At 38.4% G+C, this 15,496-nt stretch overlaps 1 protein-coding gene across 2 annotated transcripts; it reads left to right on the top strand.

Moving 5' to 3' along the window:
- Nucleotides 1–271: 271 nt before the first annotated feature.
- Nucleotides 272–12,701, top strand: CCNL1 (cyclin L1). Of its 2 annotated transcripts, XM_079766693.1 has the most exons (11): nt 272–694; nt 988–1,062; nt 1,562–1,671; nt 7,292–7,412; nt 8,502–8,566; nt 10,268–10,367; nt 10,461–10,565; nt 10,662–10,803; nt 11,041–11,152; nt 11,271–11,369; nt 11,860–12,699. In XM_079766693.1, exons 1-11 carry the CDS (start codon nt 386–388, stop codon nt 12,206–12,208), a joined length of 1,587 nt encoding a protein of 528 aa, XP_079622819.1. In that variant the 5' UTR covers nt 272–385; the 3' UTR covers nt 12,209–12,699. The 2 variants fall into 2 exon arrangements, with proteins under 2 accessions (XP_079622819.1, XP_079622820.1); XM_079766694.1 differs by lacking the exons at nt 272–694; nt 988–1,062 and adding an exon at nt 3,405–3,477 and having other exon boundaries at nt 11,860–12,701.
- Nucleotides 12,702–15,496: the final 2,795 nt, after the last annotated feature.

Raw genomic sequence — 15,496 nt, 5'->3', positions numbered from 1 at the left:
ATCGTGGCTAAAAACACTACAGACAAGGCAGTCTGGACCTATTTTAGCTAAAAAGACCCTGGGGCCACCCTGACCACTTTGGGGGCCCCAGCAGACAGGCCACCCAGTTCACTCCAGGGTCCCACACCTCGGCCGCAGGTCCCGGATCGCGCGGGGAGGAGGCGCCGCCGGCGGGGGCGGGGCCGGGGCCGGGGCCGGGGGGGCGGGGACCTGGAGGGACTAGTTGGCTCGCCCCGCTGGGCGTGGTGACGTCAGAGCGGAAGCGCACGCTGCGTAAAGCGGCTCGGAGCGCGGCGGTCACGGGCACATCCGTCGCGCCGAGGACGCTGGTTAGTTTCGCTCCGGGTTCCGGCTGCGTCGGGCGTGCGTGCAGCTCGCGGAGACTATGGCGTCCGGGCCTCACCCGACCGCGACCGCCGCCGCCGCCGCCGCCTCGTCGGCCGCCGCCCCCAGCGCGGGCGGCTCCAGCTCGGGGACCACGACCACGACGACGACCACGTCGGGAGGGATTCTGATCGGAGACCGCCTCTACTCGGAAGTTTCTCTCACCATCGACCACTCGCTGATCCCGGAGGAGCGGCTGTCGCCCACCCCGTCCATGCAGGATGGGCTCGACCTGTTCAGCGAGACGGACTTGCGCATCCTGGGCTGCGAGCTCATCCAAGCCGCCGGCATCCTCCTCCGGCTGCCGCAGGTCAGTGCTCGGGCCCGGGCCGCCGGGCGCGCCTCTCCCCCCTCGCCCCGCTACCCACCCCCTCGGTATCCCCTTCCCACCAGATGCCGGCGGGGGCGGGGGCGGGGAATGGCCCTCTCGGGCCTCTTCTCGTCGGGTCCCAGCCGGAGCCGGGGCGGGTGGGCGGGGAGGCGAGGCTCCCCCGGTGCTCGCGGTGGGGAGGGACGGGGAGCGAGCGGCGGCACAAAATGGCGGCGGCGCCTGGTGCGGGCCCGCCTGACCCTCGCGCTTCCGCTCTTCTCTCTTGTCTGCAGGTGGCGATGGCAACGGGGCAGGTGTTGTTCCATCGGTTCTTCTACTCCAAGTCTTTCGTCAAGCACAGTTTCGAGGTAAGGACGGCGGGGGCGAGTGAACAAGGATTTCTCCGTCCGGAAGTGGGGGCGGGGGGGGGAAGGGGGGGGTCAGTGTTAGCAGCTAGCTTTCCCAGAAAGAAAGTGGTTCCTTTAAGCCTTTGTACCTGGTTCTCACTCCCCAGGAAGTAGTAGGGACTTGTGGAATATGTTCTAGGTCCTAGAATCCAGGAAATGGATCTAATCCATAATTAGAATTTTCAGCCGAATTCGAAAGTCCTGTGAGACTGGGCTTGACTCTGGATTCAGAATGGAGGAATTAAGCAATTAAAATAAATCACAGTATTAACGTGGCCCCGGAAGCTTATGGCTTGGAAATGTCATCTTAATTTTATTTCACCAGAGGTTGTCCTAATTGTGTCCTACTAAAGTTTTTTTTCCTCAAAATAAGTTCGTTAGATTTTGGGAGGGGCACTTTTTCCTAACTGCACGAGACAGAGCCATCATCTAACAGCGTTTTATTGGATTATTCTTTCAGATTGTTGCCATGGCCTGTATTAATCTTGCATCAAAAATCGAAGAAGCACCTAGAAGAATAAGAGATGTGATTAATGTATTTCACCACCTACGCCAGTTAAGAGGAAAAAGGTAAGATTGGCATTATTGAGCACAACATCTCTTGCTGCTACTGTACTGTGCACACCAATCATCAAATCAAAACATTCTTTCCTCTCAAGTTAAAACCCATGCACAGGAAAACTTATTTAGGTGTTGAAATTCACATAGGAGCGCACTGATACTTAACCAAAAAAAACCCCCACAATTAACCAGCTATCTAAAGTTTGTAGAGGCAGTTGCATTTATGGACAATCCTAACAGTGCTGTGAAGCAGTCCTGTGGCTTAAGATTAAACAAGAAAGGGAATGCGTTTGGCTCAAGTGTGAGTGTATTCTGTAAGTTGTTTCTCCCCATCCCTCTCTGGAAGACTGAAGGCTGGAAGTTTAAACTGCAGTTCAAGTTAATAACGTGGCACAGTTTTGTGTAGATTGTTTCTCTACTCGGAAGTCCCAGTTAACACTTGATCAATTGAGGTTGGCTTTTGTTAGAGTACTTCAACATTGAACTACGATATACCGGATCTGAAAGGACTGCAGGATGATAAAGTTTGAAGTCAAAGGGATTAAACAGGTATTTTGTCTTGGTCAGATAAGTCCCAGTGAGTGGGTTAGAAAAATAACTCTTGATTGATTGGGTTATATTTAGATAAGGCCCATTTAATTTCCCTTGTAAGAAAATAGAGACCAAAAGAGTGCCTTATAGGTGTTGTGGCTACATCATAACACTCTATGTGGACTTACATGTTCATGTGAGGCAGTACCAAAAATGTTAGTTGCAGCACTTCAGGTGACTTCTAGTACATGCTGCAGAAGGAGATAGCTGGAATAGATTAGGTCTTTACACTTTTTAAGAAATTGTGATGTTAGATAAACTTGTATGGAGTTTGAAAGGAAGTTATAAAAGGATTTTAAGTTGTTTTGGGGATTGGGTGTTGGTTAGTGCCAATTAGGTAGCCTATCTGAGTGTTTCTTAATCAGCTGAATCTGTAGGTTGGCATAATAGAACTATTCAGAGACAAGCAAATAGAAAAGTAACCTTAAAACGATTAGTTAAAAAGTCTGAAACATTGCTCTTCAGATAGTTTTCACAACATTTTTTTTTTTTTTCAGTTTTCTTACTTTTTTTTTTTCTGCCATCTTTCCTCATTCACCCTAACCATATTCAGGGATAGACTAATTTTTTATTTCATTTTAAAATGTCTTTTAGCTTCTTGGTGAGGAATTCCTGGAAATTGGGAAGATTTCAATTTGGTATTTAGTATGGTCTGAGCTAAAATTTACATTTAGATACCTCGCTGATTCTTCAGGGTGATTAAAACACAATAACACTAGTAAAAAGGCTCTTCAGTGAAAGGATTCTGTGCTGGCTTAAAGGAAATAGCTTTCTATTCTTTGAACCATTGAGCCAACTCTTATCACTTAATAATGATTATCTACTTTGAAATTTTTCTGTGAGCCTTAGAGCATTCTTCCTCCATCTCAGAGAGTAGTTCTTAACCATAAAAATCTTGGAATGTAAAACATTTCACCTGACTTTTGTGTCTGTAACTGGTTTTTTTGGGGGGTCATTACGGAGAGACTGATTTTTGTCTCGATCTTAGAAATGACTATAGCATGAAATTTAAAAGGAGTTAATTGCATGGAAGCCTTTTTTTTTTTAAGCAGGATGTAAAAGTTTCTATGCATATTACAAGTTTACTCAGACATGTAACTTGTATATGTTATTAACTTCAACTCTTTTTTCCCTTGCAACCGACTATACAGCGACCAGCTACATTTACCAAAGCCTGGGTGATGTGGAGTGGTACATAGCGATGAAGCTGTCGTCATGGCAACAGTGAGTGAAGTATGGAAAATCCCCAAGGAGAAGCCAGTGCTCTGAGAATAGGTCACTGGAATCGGGGACTAACAGGTTGGCCACTGCTGAACCATTTAGAAAAACTCCTGTTTCTTGTTATAAGCTTTAATCTTTGCTGTCCAAGTTATAATTGTAGCTTACTTAATATTTTCTTTTCATAGATTATTGTCATTAGAAAGTATTATCAGTATTATACTTTAGTTGGTAAAATAATGTCAGTTTATTTTAATGTTAATTTATTTTAATGAAGTTTATGAAAGCTTTATTGTAGTGTGAGCTAGAAAATTACAAAGGAGGAATCATTTTTGTAGCCTTTAGATAATTGTTTTTCAGTCCTGGCTACACATTAGGATTACCAGGTGACCTTTTAGAAAGTACCAATGCCCAAGCCACATTCTGTGTTATTTGACTGTTTTCCCCCTTTGACTTTTTTGGTAGTTTGGTAATTGTCTTTTAAACTCAGAATAAATGGCTGAATTTAATAGTTTCCAATTATAATTTGCTTTTGGGGTGGAACATATTCACAGCAAATAGGGTTTTCTGTGGTTTCAAGGAAAGGCTCAATAAACGTGTAATTTACAACTTACAAAGATAAGGCTTGTTTGTCTAAAAGAAGACATCTTCAGACCGGTGCAACCACTCTCATTGGTACATATGGTGTGGTATTTTCAACATGTGTATATAGATCATGGATGAAAGTTGGAAGGGTCCTAAGTCCAGCCTCCATTCACAGTTTTATGTTATGGCTCTTATGGTGGTCTTCATTTTGTTTTTAAACACTGCTAAAAAAAGAATGTTCCTTTGAAATAGTATTGCAGATTTCTGTGTATTGAGCAGGAGTCTGACTCTTTGTAAACTATAGTATAGTTCCTTGAAGAACTAGTTTTCATACTACATGAGTGAAACTTAACCATGTTTGCATCTCCTGATCCTAATTTCTTTTTCTTCAAGGTGTATGCTAACAGAAATATAGCTGTCCTAAGAGGGCAGATAATAAACTTCCAATGACCAAAGCCCAAGATTTCCTACTAAGACTAAAATTTGAAAATTGTTCTTTTTATATAAATTAATTTGAAAAGTATGACAAACTTTAAAGCCGGGAAGGTAGTGTTAGATTTGGTTGTTAGTTGACAACAAATTTTTTTTCCCTCTCTTAATAGATGATTTCTTTTTTAAGAGATGTTTTAAAATGCCACCTCTTCAAACTTTTATCAGAAAGAGATTTACCATAATTGGAGAGGAAGACATTCTAGCAAACCTTAATTCAATTTAATGTGCTTGTTGCTACAGAAAGTACTAATTAATACTATGTTAATATAAAGAAACCACTTACTTAGACAGTTTTCTTGAACCTTTTGTTTATCCGAGCACGTTTCTTCTACAAAATATAAGTTTTAAATTACACATTTATTGAGCCTTCTTTGATTTGTGAGGTAATCCCAATTCTGCACAAAAATGAAGGTGTTAAATTATACACCCACTAAGTTAACTTTGAAAACTGTAGGTATTAGTAAGCCTAAGCAAAAAGTTGAGTATGTAGTTGAATTAATAGTGGATAATGGATTTGGTTTCCTTAATCATTTGATGTTATTGGAATGATCCTTTGAAGTAGTATTGCAGATTTCTGTGTATTGAGCAGGAAAATAGAGGGAAAGTAAAGATTGTGGCAGAGTAGATGGAAATTAACAGGTGGTTTAAGCAGAATTGATAATTAAGCCTGATTTACCACCAGAGAGTAGCCATAATTTGAACAAGTGTTTAGCTGGTTAATTATAAGAAAAATGAATTTTAACAGAATTTGAAGGAAACCTTTAAAGCAAGCTTAGTAAGATGTATAAATGAATTTACTCAAAAGAAATGGGAAATGAGACAAAACTGCTTTTATATGGTTTCTAATGGTGCAGTTTTGCTGTCCCAATTGCAATGGGTTAAGAGTTAAAGTTCTGGGTGCCCCTGTAACACTGAAGGTCTCCTTTCTCCTAATGCCTGTTGAGGGAGACATTAGTCTGAGGTGGATTTAACTTCTAAATTTCCTGTCATGATGAAACCTGAAAAATAATAAACCTTAAGTTCTTTGAGATAAGCTTTCATGTATACATTTATTGCTCTTGGGGTTATTTGATTTTTCCCCCCTCCAAAGAATAGTTAATTTGTAGCCTATTGTCCTAATAAAAATGGATTCATTGATACTATGTTAGAAATCGGCCCACTCTGCAATTGATGGCCTCATTCCTCATACCTTTTATATCTGTAATAGGAATTGAACTGAGTGAAGGCCATTTTCAGCATTGTTAATCTTAACAGCTATTTTCCATTTTGTCAGCTTGCCAGCTATTGTCTTGTTTTATACAATTTGATTTAAAAAAATTGAAATAGCCTAGCAAGCATTCTAGTTGTCATCGTTTTAAATGTGAGAAAATAAGTGATTTCTACTCTGATAACGTCACTACAGGGGTAGTTATGCAGCTTATTTCACATTGTTATCTAATCTTCAAGTGGATGTATTTAAATTGGTTTTTGATTTTAAAGTGTTAGCTTACATTTTTCTGGATTTTCTGTGCGTGGTAAAGGAGTTGTGAGTTGGGGTAATATTCAGAATTATTATTATTATCTTTTTAAAGTACATGTTGTGTTCTGTCCAGGACAGAAACTCTTGAATCTTTTGGCTGATAATTGAGTATGGGGAAAATATTTAAATATCCTACATACATATGTATGTATCATATAATCAATATTTTTAATAATATCTTAACAAAAACATATTTTTTGTTGGTTCAATCTAAAAATGTGTCAAACAAAGGACACTAGGGACATTTTATGGGCTTATAAATGAAAAGTCCAAGACTTGACAAAAAAAAAAATTCTCAGAAGCTAATTTTGAACATAAGATTTAAATAAAAGTAAGAAACCGGTTTTTCATTTCAAGACTTAAATAAGATAGTCTTTTAATTGAATGTGCTGTTTCTAAAGCATCGAACCCCTGATTGATAGATAGCCTTCTGCATCATAACTTTGGAAGCTATCAAACTTTAATCTGGCATAGAGACCTTGAGTGTTGTCCTCGTTACCTCATTATGGTCTTCCCTTCTCTTGAATTGCTAAATATACTGCCTAAGAGCTACAACTCAACCAAATTTAGGCATGGTTTTTATTTATCACTTTGAATTTTTAGTCTGATTTAATTTTACAAACTATTTTGGTAATTAAACTAAATCTGTAGTTTCCAGATTATTTTCTTTAACAGAAATAGAGTCTTAGAACAGTTTGCTTAAACAAATTGCCCATTTTCGGGAGAAATCTGGATTAAGCTACCCAACATTTTTTCCCTTAATTTTAATTTTGGCCATAAAGTAACCAAGAGTTGGTATTTTATGAAATGAGTAAAATCACTATAATCTTGCAAGGTCTTATAGTAAATATTTTCAGGAGCACATTCGTTTGTCATTGCAGAGAGTCTGGAGACTGATGGGATTTGTGATAAGCTGTCACTGACGTTAAGCAACATATATACCCTAAGTATCCATATGAAAGAACCAAGGATAAATACAAGAGAAGTAGAGTGAAGTATTTTCATTGCAGGGTTGAGTTAGTTTCTATAGGAATTTAGTCTAGAAAGTATATATTTAATTAGCATAACTTGGACAGCACAAGATTAATGCCTTAACTTGTTTGCAGGAGGTTAAAAAGCTGGTTTCTGTTGCCAATAGTTGGTTGGAAGGGAAAACGGAGATGCCACAAATAAAATTTTTTGGATGTGCAAAACAGTTTTGATTTTATTTCTTACAAACTATAGGACTCCAAGCCCCCTCATCCTTGATCAGAACTACATTAACACCAAAAATCAAGTTATCAAAGCAGAGAGGAGGGTGCTAAAGGAGTTGGGATTTTGTGTTCATGTCAAGCATCCCCATAAGGTGAGTTACAGAGTACAGAAATTATATTCGTAAGTATTAGGGTTTTCTTAAAACTTTGGTTTTACATGAATATATGTTTATATTTGAGAGTTAACCTTAGTTTTTAAATGCGACCTTTTGGATTTTGAAATTTATCAGAAAAATGGGAGTAAAAAAGACAGGTTCAAAACTTTACTATTGTGTAGGCATTGATAAATTCTTTTTGCCTCTATGGTTAACCCAGTTTTCCCTACCTAGAAATGGAGTTAATGAAATAACTCATTCCAAGGAATAAATTCTATATATATGTGTGTGGGTGTGTATATATGCACAAAAATGTCTGGCATGCTACCTGTTGCATAGTAAAATGTTCAGGCTGTGTTGGCTGCTTACTGTTACTGTTTCTGAATGTTCAAAGGTTTCTCTAGCAAGTCTTGGCTTGCATGTGACTGACATAAGTAACAGCAAAATAGTTACAAGAATGGGTACCCTAAAAGCAGAACTATCTGCAGTAGGAACTTGTCTCTGCCATTAACTGTGTGACCTTGGCAGATATCTCTGTTCTTAGATCTCATATCTCTAAAATTGAAATACGGGTCCTAAAATCCCTCATCTGAACTGAGGTAAAGCTACTTATATATAGTGTGATAAACTTCACTGTAGAAATATTCAGTGTTTGATTACTTAATATAATACCCACTTGGAGTATTACAATGTATCATACCCATTGTATAACTTCTAAAACATAGTGTTTAGGGTTTGGGACACGCAGAATTGTACCTTGGGAAATTAAATGCTATAATCTTGTTTGCAGGACATAGTGCCCGCCACTTAGTATTCATGAAAAATTAGTATTGTTTTTTATTGAAATAACTCCCAATTTTTTTCCCTGTACAGTCTTGAAACATTTTAAAACAATTTTTATGGAATCTAGTAGTGTAACAACCCACATTGATTTAGATAAATTTTAGATTGGTCTGTATTATTTAAGTAGTTTATAGAAGAATTAAAACTTGAACCTAACATTTCAGTTGCTTATATGCATTGAACTATGTACTCTGAAAGAACCAACGATGTGCTAAACTGAGTTTTTTTCCCCTTGTCCTTCAGATCATTTTTATGTATTTACAAGTCTTAGAATGTGAACGTAATCAAACCCTGGTTCAAACTGCCTGGTAAGTTGTTTTGGTGTTTTTTTTTACATTTTTTTCCTAGTCAGGAAAACAGAAGCAGAAATAAAGTAAGTTTCATTTTCCCTTTCCAAAATAATGAGATGAGTTTCTTTTGGTGCTTTTTGTTTTTTTGTGTGTTTTTTAATCAAAAGGTAAATAATGCTTATTTCTGCTTCCTGTTTTCTTGGCTTGACTAATTATTTTTAATGGAGAACTCAATTTAACTTTGTTCTTTTTTCTACTCTTTAATTAAAGGGTAGTCCATGATGGTAAGTCATAGAACTCTGCCCTCTGCACTTCAGCCCATGACCTCAGGATGGCCTGATTGGCTGCCCTGCTCTCCAGCCAATCCAGTGCAAGCTCTCATCCGAGATTCACTGAAGTGGTCCATATCCATCTGGCAGCATCTTCTAGTTCTGTCGGGGTGTCAAAAGGATTTGTATATTTGCTTCTAGAAGTAACTATTCAACATGCCTATGTATTGAATGTATACCTGTAACTATCAAAATGAATAGTTCATTTTTGATAGATTGTTATCCGACCATTATGAATTAAGTGATTTTTTTTTTTGTTAGGAGTTTGACTAGATTTCAATTTTCAGTATGTATAGCATGAATTCTTCTACCAAAGGAAGCTACAACTTGTAGCTTAAAGTGGGCACCATTTCCATTCTGGATGAATTTCTAGCTGCTGGGCTATTGCAGACAATAACAAAATTAAGTACTTGATTTTTCAAAGCACTTTATTACTTGGACTTTTGAGATGCAGATATGTGATTTGGAGTGCTAGCTTATTTAAAGGTAAAGTAAAACAAGAATTTGTGGTCCAGACATAACTACTGTCTCAAAGACAATAGGTGTACAGGGCTTAATTTTTATGTTCTGGACTTATGACTGCCATGCTTCTTTTGGATTCAGTAAATTAATAATGGAAAAGTCTCACTGTTTTTATAAAATGCATGACACTTTTAATTATGTTTTGTAAAACAGATTTTAGCAGTTACAGTAAGGATTTTTAAGAAACAACCTTGTAGTTTAACCTTTTAAACAGTTTGTAAAATTTTTTCAATACTTCAGGAATGTTGTGGGGGGGGGAGGGTTCACTACTTAAGAAATCAAGAGTTTATTAACTGAAGTAGTTAATTGCTTTTATTTGTACTTAGTCACAAAAAAGGTATATAAACAAGGCTGTTTTATATATTTATTGCTCTTCACTTGCCTGTTTAGATTTTCTAAAGTGCTTAGTTTTCTTAATATAACTTGGTGAGTGCTTACCTTTTTACCCCTGTCACAGTACTTTGAATTTTTTGAAAGAACTTGATTGACACTGCTTTTAATTGTGGATAAAGGAGAGATGGTCAATAATTAATGGCTTGAAGTATTGTTGGAGTGGTTTATCATTTCTGAAGCTAGTTATTCAGAATTGACTTTTAGAGCATTGATTTTCATAAAAATATAGTTTAAAATTTTACATGTATGTTCTATTTGGAATAATAAGAATTATTTTAAAGGAATTTAGTCATAGGAAAGCTGAAGAATTGTTCTAGTGTTAAATTCTTATCTCTCTGATTTTTGAGTTAAGAATTGTTCTTTGCTAGAATATGAAGAATGAGAAGAAAAAAGAATAAAGTAGATTGAGTCTCCAATTTTATGTAAGCTTTAAAACTGGTTTATGTCCAGAGCTTATGATTAAAATTTTTTTCAGGAATTATATGAATGACAGTCTTCGAACCAATGTATTTGTTCGATTTCAACCAGAGACTATAGCATGTGCTTGCATCTACCTTGCAGCTAGAGCTCTTCAGGTAGGTTTAGATAGCCTGTTTTGTTCTATGGGATAAATTAGTCCTAATAAAAAACAACATTTTATCCTAAACCACTCTCTTTTCCTGTTTTAGATTCCATTGCCAACTCGTCCCCATTGGTTTCTCCTTTTTGGTACTACTGAAGAGGAGATCCAGGATATCTGTGTAGAAACTCTTAGGCTTTATACCAGGAAAAAGGTAATTCTGTTTACTCGTGTTTGTGCTAATACTTTCTCAGTGGTAACACTCTATAAACTGTGAAGGAGAGATACTAACTTCATTTTCCTCCAACAGCCAAACTATGAATTGCTGGAAAAAGAAGTAGAGAAAAGAAAAGTGGCCTTACAAGAAGCCAAATTAAAAGCAAAGGGATTGAATCCTGATGGAACTCCAGCCCTTTCAACCCTTGGTGGATTTTCTCCAGCCTCTAAACCATGTAAGATTTATTCAGAATTGAAATGAGGTGGGCACTGAAGGTGTGTGGTTGTTAGAATGTTTTAGCATTTAACATTTGCAAGGAAACGATGATATTAAGAAGCCATTACTATTTTCTCTTGACAGTCAACTAAAGACATACTTGAAAGCGTGATACTTGAATTATATGTACGAACAACTTTTGACCCTCTGTTAAATCCAGTAGTTAACATATCTTTATTATGTTTGTTTGTTTAAGCATCACCAAGAGAAGTGAAGGCTGAAGAGAAGTCACCAATCTCCGTTAATGTGAAGATGGTCAAAAAAGAACCTGAAGACAGACAGCAGGCTTCCAAAAGCCCTTATAATGGGTGAGTATACTTGGGTTAGAACTGGCCCCAGGAATCTTATATGTGATTAATTTCTAACACACTAAGTACGTAACTAATATACTGATTTGTTTGGGTTTTTGTTTTGTGTTTTTTGAAGTGTAAGGAAAGACAGCAAGAGAAGTAGGAATAGCAGAAGTGCAAGTCGATCAAGGTCAAGAACACGATCACATTCTAGATCACATACTCCAAGAAGACAGTAAGTAAATAGTCTCTTAGAAAAACAATCTTATTTGGAGTGTTCAAAAAGTTACTCTATAAAAAAAGTTGAACAAATTAGGTGTGAAAAAATTTTCTGTCTGATTTCAGTTAGAAAATGGGACTATTTCATTAATCACTTATTAGTCAATAAATCAACTGTAGCCAAAGAATCTTCTAATTAGCTTTATAATTAGATTGTGGCTCTTTTTCATGTATGGAAAATACTTAATAAAAAGCATAGCTATCTAGAACATCCTGTAAAACTTGCTAATTACTCTCCTTGGCATATAGACATTATTTACATTTGTTTAAGATTTGTCTGATACAGGCTCGAGGGAAGGTAGGGAGAGAAATTTAATAAAAGTCTTCAGTCTGGCCTGTTGTCAATACAGGCCTGATAGTTTTGTTTTGAACCTGTTATGAACACCACCAAGATAATATGTTTCCAGCAGAAATTGAATCTAAATCTCAACTTTTTATTATCTAAGTTACAATAATAGGCGGAGTCGATCTGGAACATACAGCTCGAGGTCAAGAAGCAGGTCCCGCAGTCACAGCGAAAGCCCAAGAAGACATCATAATCATGGTTCTCCTCACCTTAAGGCCAAGCATACCAGAGATGATTTAAAAAGTTCAAATAGACATGGTCATAAAAGGAAAAAGTCTCGTTCTCGATCTCAGAGCAAGTCTCGGGATCACTCAGATGCGGCCAAGAAACACAGGCATGAAAGGGGACATCATAGGGACAGGCGTGAAAGATCTCGCTCCTTTGAGAGGTCCCATAAAGGCAAGCATCATGGTGGCAGCCGCTCAGGACATGGCAGGCACAGGCGCTGACTTTCTTCGGTTGAGCCTGCATCAATTCCTGGTTTTACCTATCTGCAGTGTGATGTATGGGCTCACAATCAAAACATTAAAAGCAAACTGATTAGGATTTGATTTCTTAAAGCCCTCTAGGTCTCTAGAAACACTGAGGACATTTTCTCTTGAAAAGAACTATGTTATTTTTTTTTAATTTTCTTTTCTTTTTTTTTTTTTTGCACATTAAAATGCTCTAGCAGTATCTAATTGAAAACCATGGTCAGGTTCAATTGTACTTATTATAGTTGTGTATTGTTTATTGCTATAAGAACTGGAGTGTGAATTCTGTAAAAATGTATCTTATTTTTATACAGATAAAATTGCAGACACTGTTCTATTTAAGTGGTTATTTGTTTAAATGATGGTGAATACTTTCTTAACACTGGTTTGTCTGCATGTGTAAAGATTTTTACAAGGAAATAAAATACAAATCTTGTTTTTCTAAACTGCTTCAAATATTTTATTAAATAAATTATTTAAATGAGCAAAATTTTATTAGTAAAATGGCTGTACTGATTTTCTGGCAAACCTATTCTTAGCTAGTTTGAGATTATACAATTCTTAAGTCTTCTCTGTATATATGGAAAAAGAAAATGGGAGTGTAACATTAAATGATAAGTCAGTTTTAAGGACTATGTCTAAAGTGAACTGTCCTCATGAACAAACCCAAACTTTAAACATGACGGTGAGTCAGACCTAACTATTGAGCTTCAAAGTTTTTTTTTTTAAATTTATGTATTTAGTGATTTTTGTCTAGGCTAGGATAATTCAATAATGAGGTGAGGCCCTCAGAACCTGGTTGGCTGATAAAGTAAAATCTGGACACCAGGAAAATGAAGTTTTGAAAATGCCATTGTTGTGTATCCAAATGAATATTTTTCAAATTACTTACATTGAGAATTATTTTCCCAATACTTTGGAAGCGAATTTAGAGATTTTAAAAGGCTGTAATAAAATGTTGCAGTATTTTATAGTTGCACTAGAGGCCCTGTGCATGAGATTTGTGCACTGGGGGTGGGGTTCTCTCAGCCCGGTCTGTGCCCTCTCGCAGTTTGGGAGCCCTAGGCAGACATCCTTAGTGTTGCTGTGGAGGCGGGAGAGGCTCCTGCCACCACCACTGCTCTCCAGCCTTGAGCCAGATTCTGGGGAGTAGAGCTCCCCTTGTGGGAGTGTGCTGACCACCAGGGGGCAGTTCCTGCGTTGAGCGTCTGTCCCCTGGTGGTTAGTGCGTGTCATAGCGACCAGTAGTTCCACAGTTTGGTCGATTTGCATATTCTTTTAATTATATAGGATTAGGTTTTCCATACATTTTTTTCGCCCACCTTGGTTACTTGTCCGCTATATATGGCTCCAAATGATTTGTTGCTGTTTCGGAAAAATCAAATACACCCACAAAGGGATGAAGACTTAATGCCATTAAGGATGTTTTCTTTTTTTTAAATAAATAGTTACAGCTTCTGAAGAAGATTCCAAAGGTTTTCAAACTTTTTCACCAGTGGCAGGCAGTAGAGCTGGAAAAAGTAGAAAGCCTCACAAAGCAGCTACATTGAAGGAAACAAGATTCCTTTGGATATAAAAATGGGTATGCTACTTAAATACGTTCTGTTTCAAACTAAAAACTAATTCAGCCTAGCATGAATGAGTAATTTCTGAGAGGGTAAAGTGTGTTTTACATGTTCTAATAGTATTTCTGTAGAGCTTAAACTTAAACTGCCTCTAAATAGTGAACAATTTTTCCTTTACATGACAGTCATTGAAGAAGGGCAAAGGCAAATGTCAACAAAGTTCCTATTTAAGAGATTAATCTTTTAAAATATTATATATATTTATTGATTTCAGAGGAAGGGAGAGAGAGAGAGAAACATCAATGATGAGAGAGAATCATCGATCGGCTGCCTCCTGCACACCCCCCACTGGGGATCGAGCCTACAACCCGGGCATGTGCCCTTGGCCAGAATCAAACCTAGGACCCTTCAGTCCACAGGCCAACACTCTATCCACTGAGCCAAACGGGCTAGGGCAAGAGATTAATCTTGAGTTCTCAATTGTGACTTAAGTTTTTACCTACCTTCTTGTTTTGAAATAACTATGGATGTGTGAAATTCCACTATTATAAGATGGAAGATGTGGAGGTACACCTGCATGGGGGTTAAGGTTTATATGTCAGAGGTAGCTTTGCCAAGGATATCTCCCCCTGTGCTCTAATTTTTGTCTTGTGCTATTAGTTTTCTAGGTACTTGTAAAGAGGTTTACAAACTTACACCACTCTACCTGAATTAAAATATATTTTTTTGGAAAAATAATTTTAAACTTTATGCTGGGAAATATCAAGTAGAAGTAGTAGAGGACCCATTTCTCAGCTCCAAAAACAGATCAAATCGTGGTCAGCCAGCCTTGATTATACCTCACCAATTCACTCCACCTCCGCCCTTATCTTGGAAGAGAATCTCAGATAAATGACTTCATCCCCAAATATTTCAATTCAAGAGAACGGTAAGAACTTTAAACTTAACCATAGTACTTTTATTATTATTTAAAAAGTTAACAGTAATCTCTTACTATTCAGTTAGATTTTCCTTTTTTTAAATATGTTTTTATTGATTTTAGAAAGGAAGGGAGAGAGAGAGAGAAACATCAATGACTAGAGAATCATTGATCAGCTGCCTTCTGCTTCCCCCACACTGGGGATGGAGCCCACAACCTGGGCATATGCTCTGACCTGGACTCAAACTGCGACCTTCTGGCTCATAGGTTGATGCTCAACCACTGAGTCACGCCAGCCGGGCTACTTATTATCTCTTAACTAGCGTTCCCGTTGCAGGATAAATCCTGCAATAGGGTTTCCTGCTGCACTCTACCCCTCCCCGCCTCCGCTCCTCCCTTGTCCCCTGGCCCGCCTTCTCTGCCAGCCCGCCCCGCTCTCCTTCCTTCTCCCCCGGCCCCGCCTCCGCTCCTCCCTTGTCCCCCGGCCCGCCTTCTCTGCCAGCCCGCCCCACCTCCGCTCTTCCCTTGTCCCCCGGCCCTGCCTCCGCTCCTCCCTTCTCCTCCCCCCAGCTTGCTTGCTTCTCCGCAGCTTTGCTCCCTTCAGCATTTCTTGGCTTCTTTCTACGGTGTCTTGATATGCAAATTAGCCGCCATCTTTGTTGGGGGTAATTTGCATATTCATCCTGATTGGTTGGTGGGCGTGGCTTGGTTGGTGGGCATGGCTTGGGCGTAGCGAAGGTGCGGTCAATTTGCATATTTGTCTATTATAAGGTAGGATGA

The sequence above is a fragment of the Cnephaeus nilssonii genome (assembly GCF_951640355.1).
Source record: "Cnephaeus nilssonii genome assembly, chromosome: 3".
Classification (NCBI taxonomy): domain Eukaryota; kingdom Metazoa; phylum Chordata; class Mammalia; order Chiroptera; family Vespertilionidae; genus Cnephaeus; species Cnephaeus nilssonii.
The sequence above is the reverse complement of the archived record's forward strand: the minus strand, read 5'-3'. Positions and strand labels throughout refer to the sequence as shown.

What these genes read in the sequence shown, in the direction of transcription:
- CCNL1 (XM_079766693.1), top strand. Translation starts at nt 386, where the DNA reads ATGGCGTCCGGGCCTCACCCGACCGCGACCGCCGCCGCCGCCGCCGCC. An exon ending in ATGTCAAGCATCCCCATAAG is followed by an intron (nt 7,413 to 8,501) that starts GTGAGTTACAGA and finishes CTTGTCCTTCAG; the next exon opens with ATCATTTTTATGTATTTACA. An exon ending in ACCCTGGTTCAAACTGCCTG is followed by an intron (nt 8,567 to 10,267) that starts GTAAGTTGTTTT and finishes AATTTTTTTCAG; the next exon opens with GAATTATATGAATGACAGTC.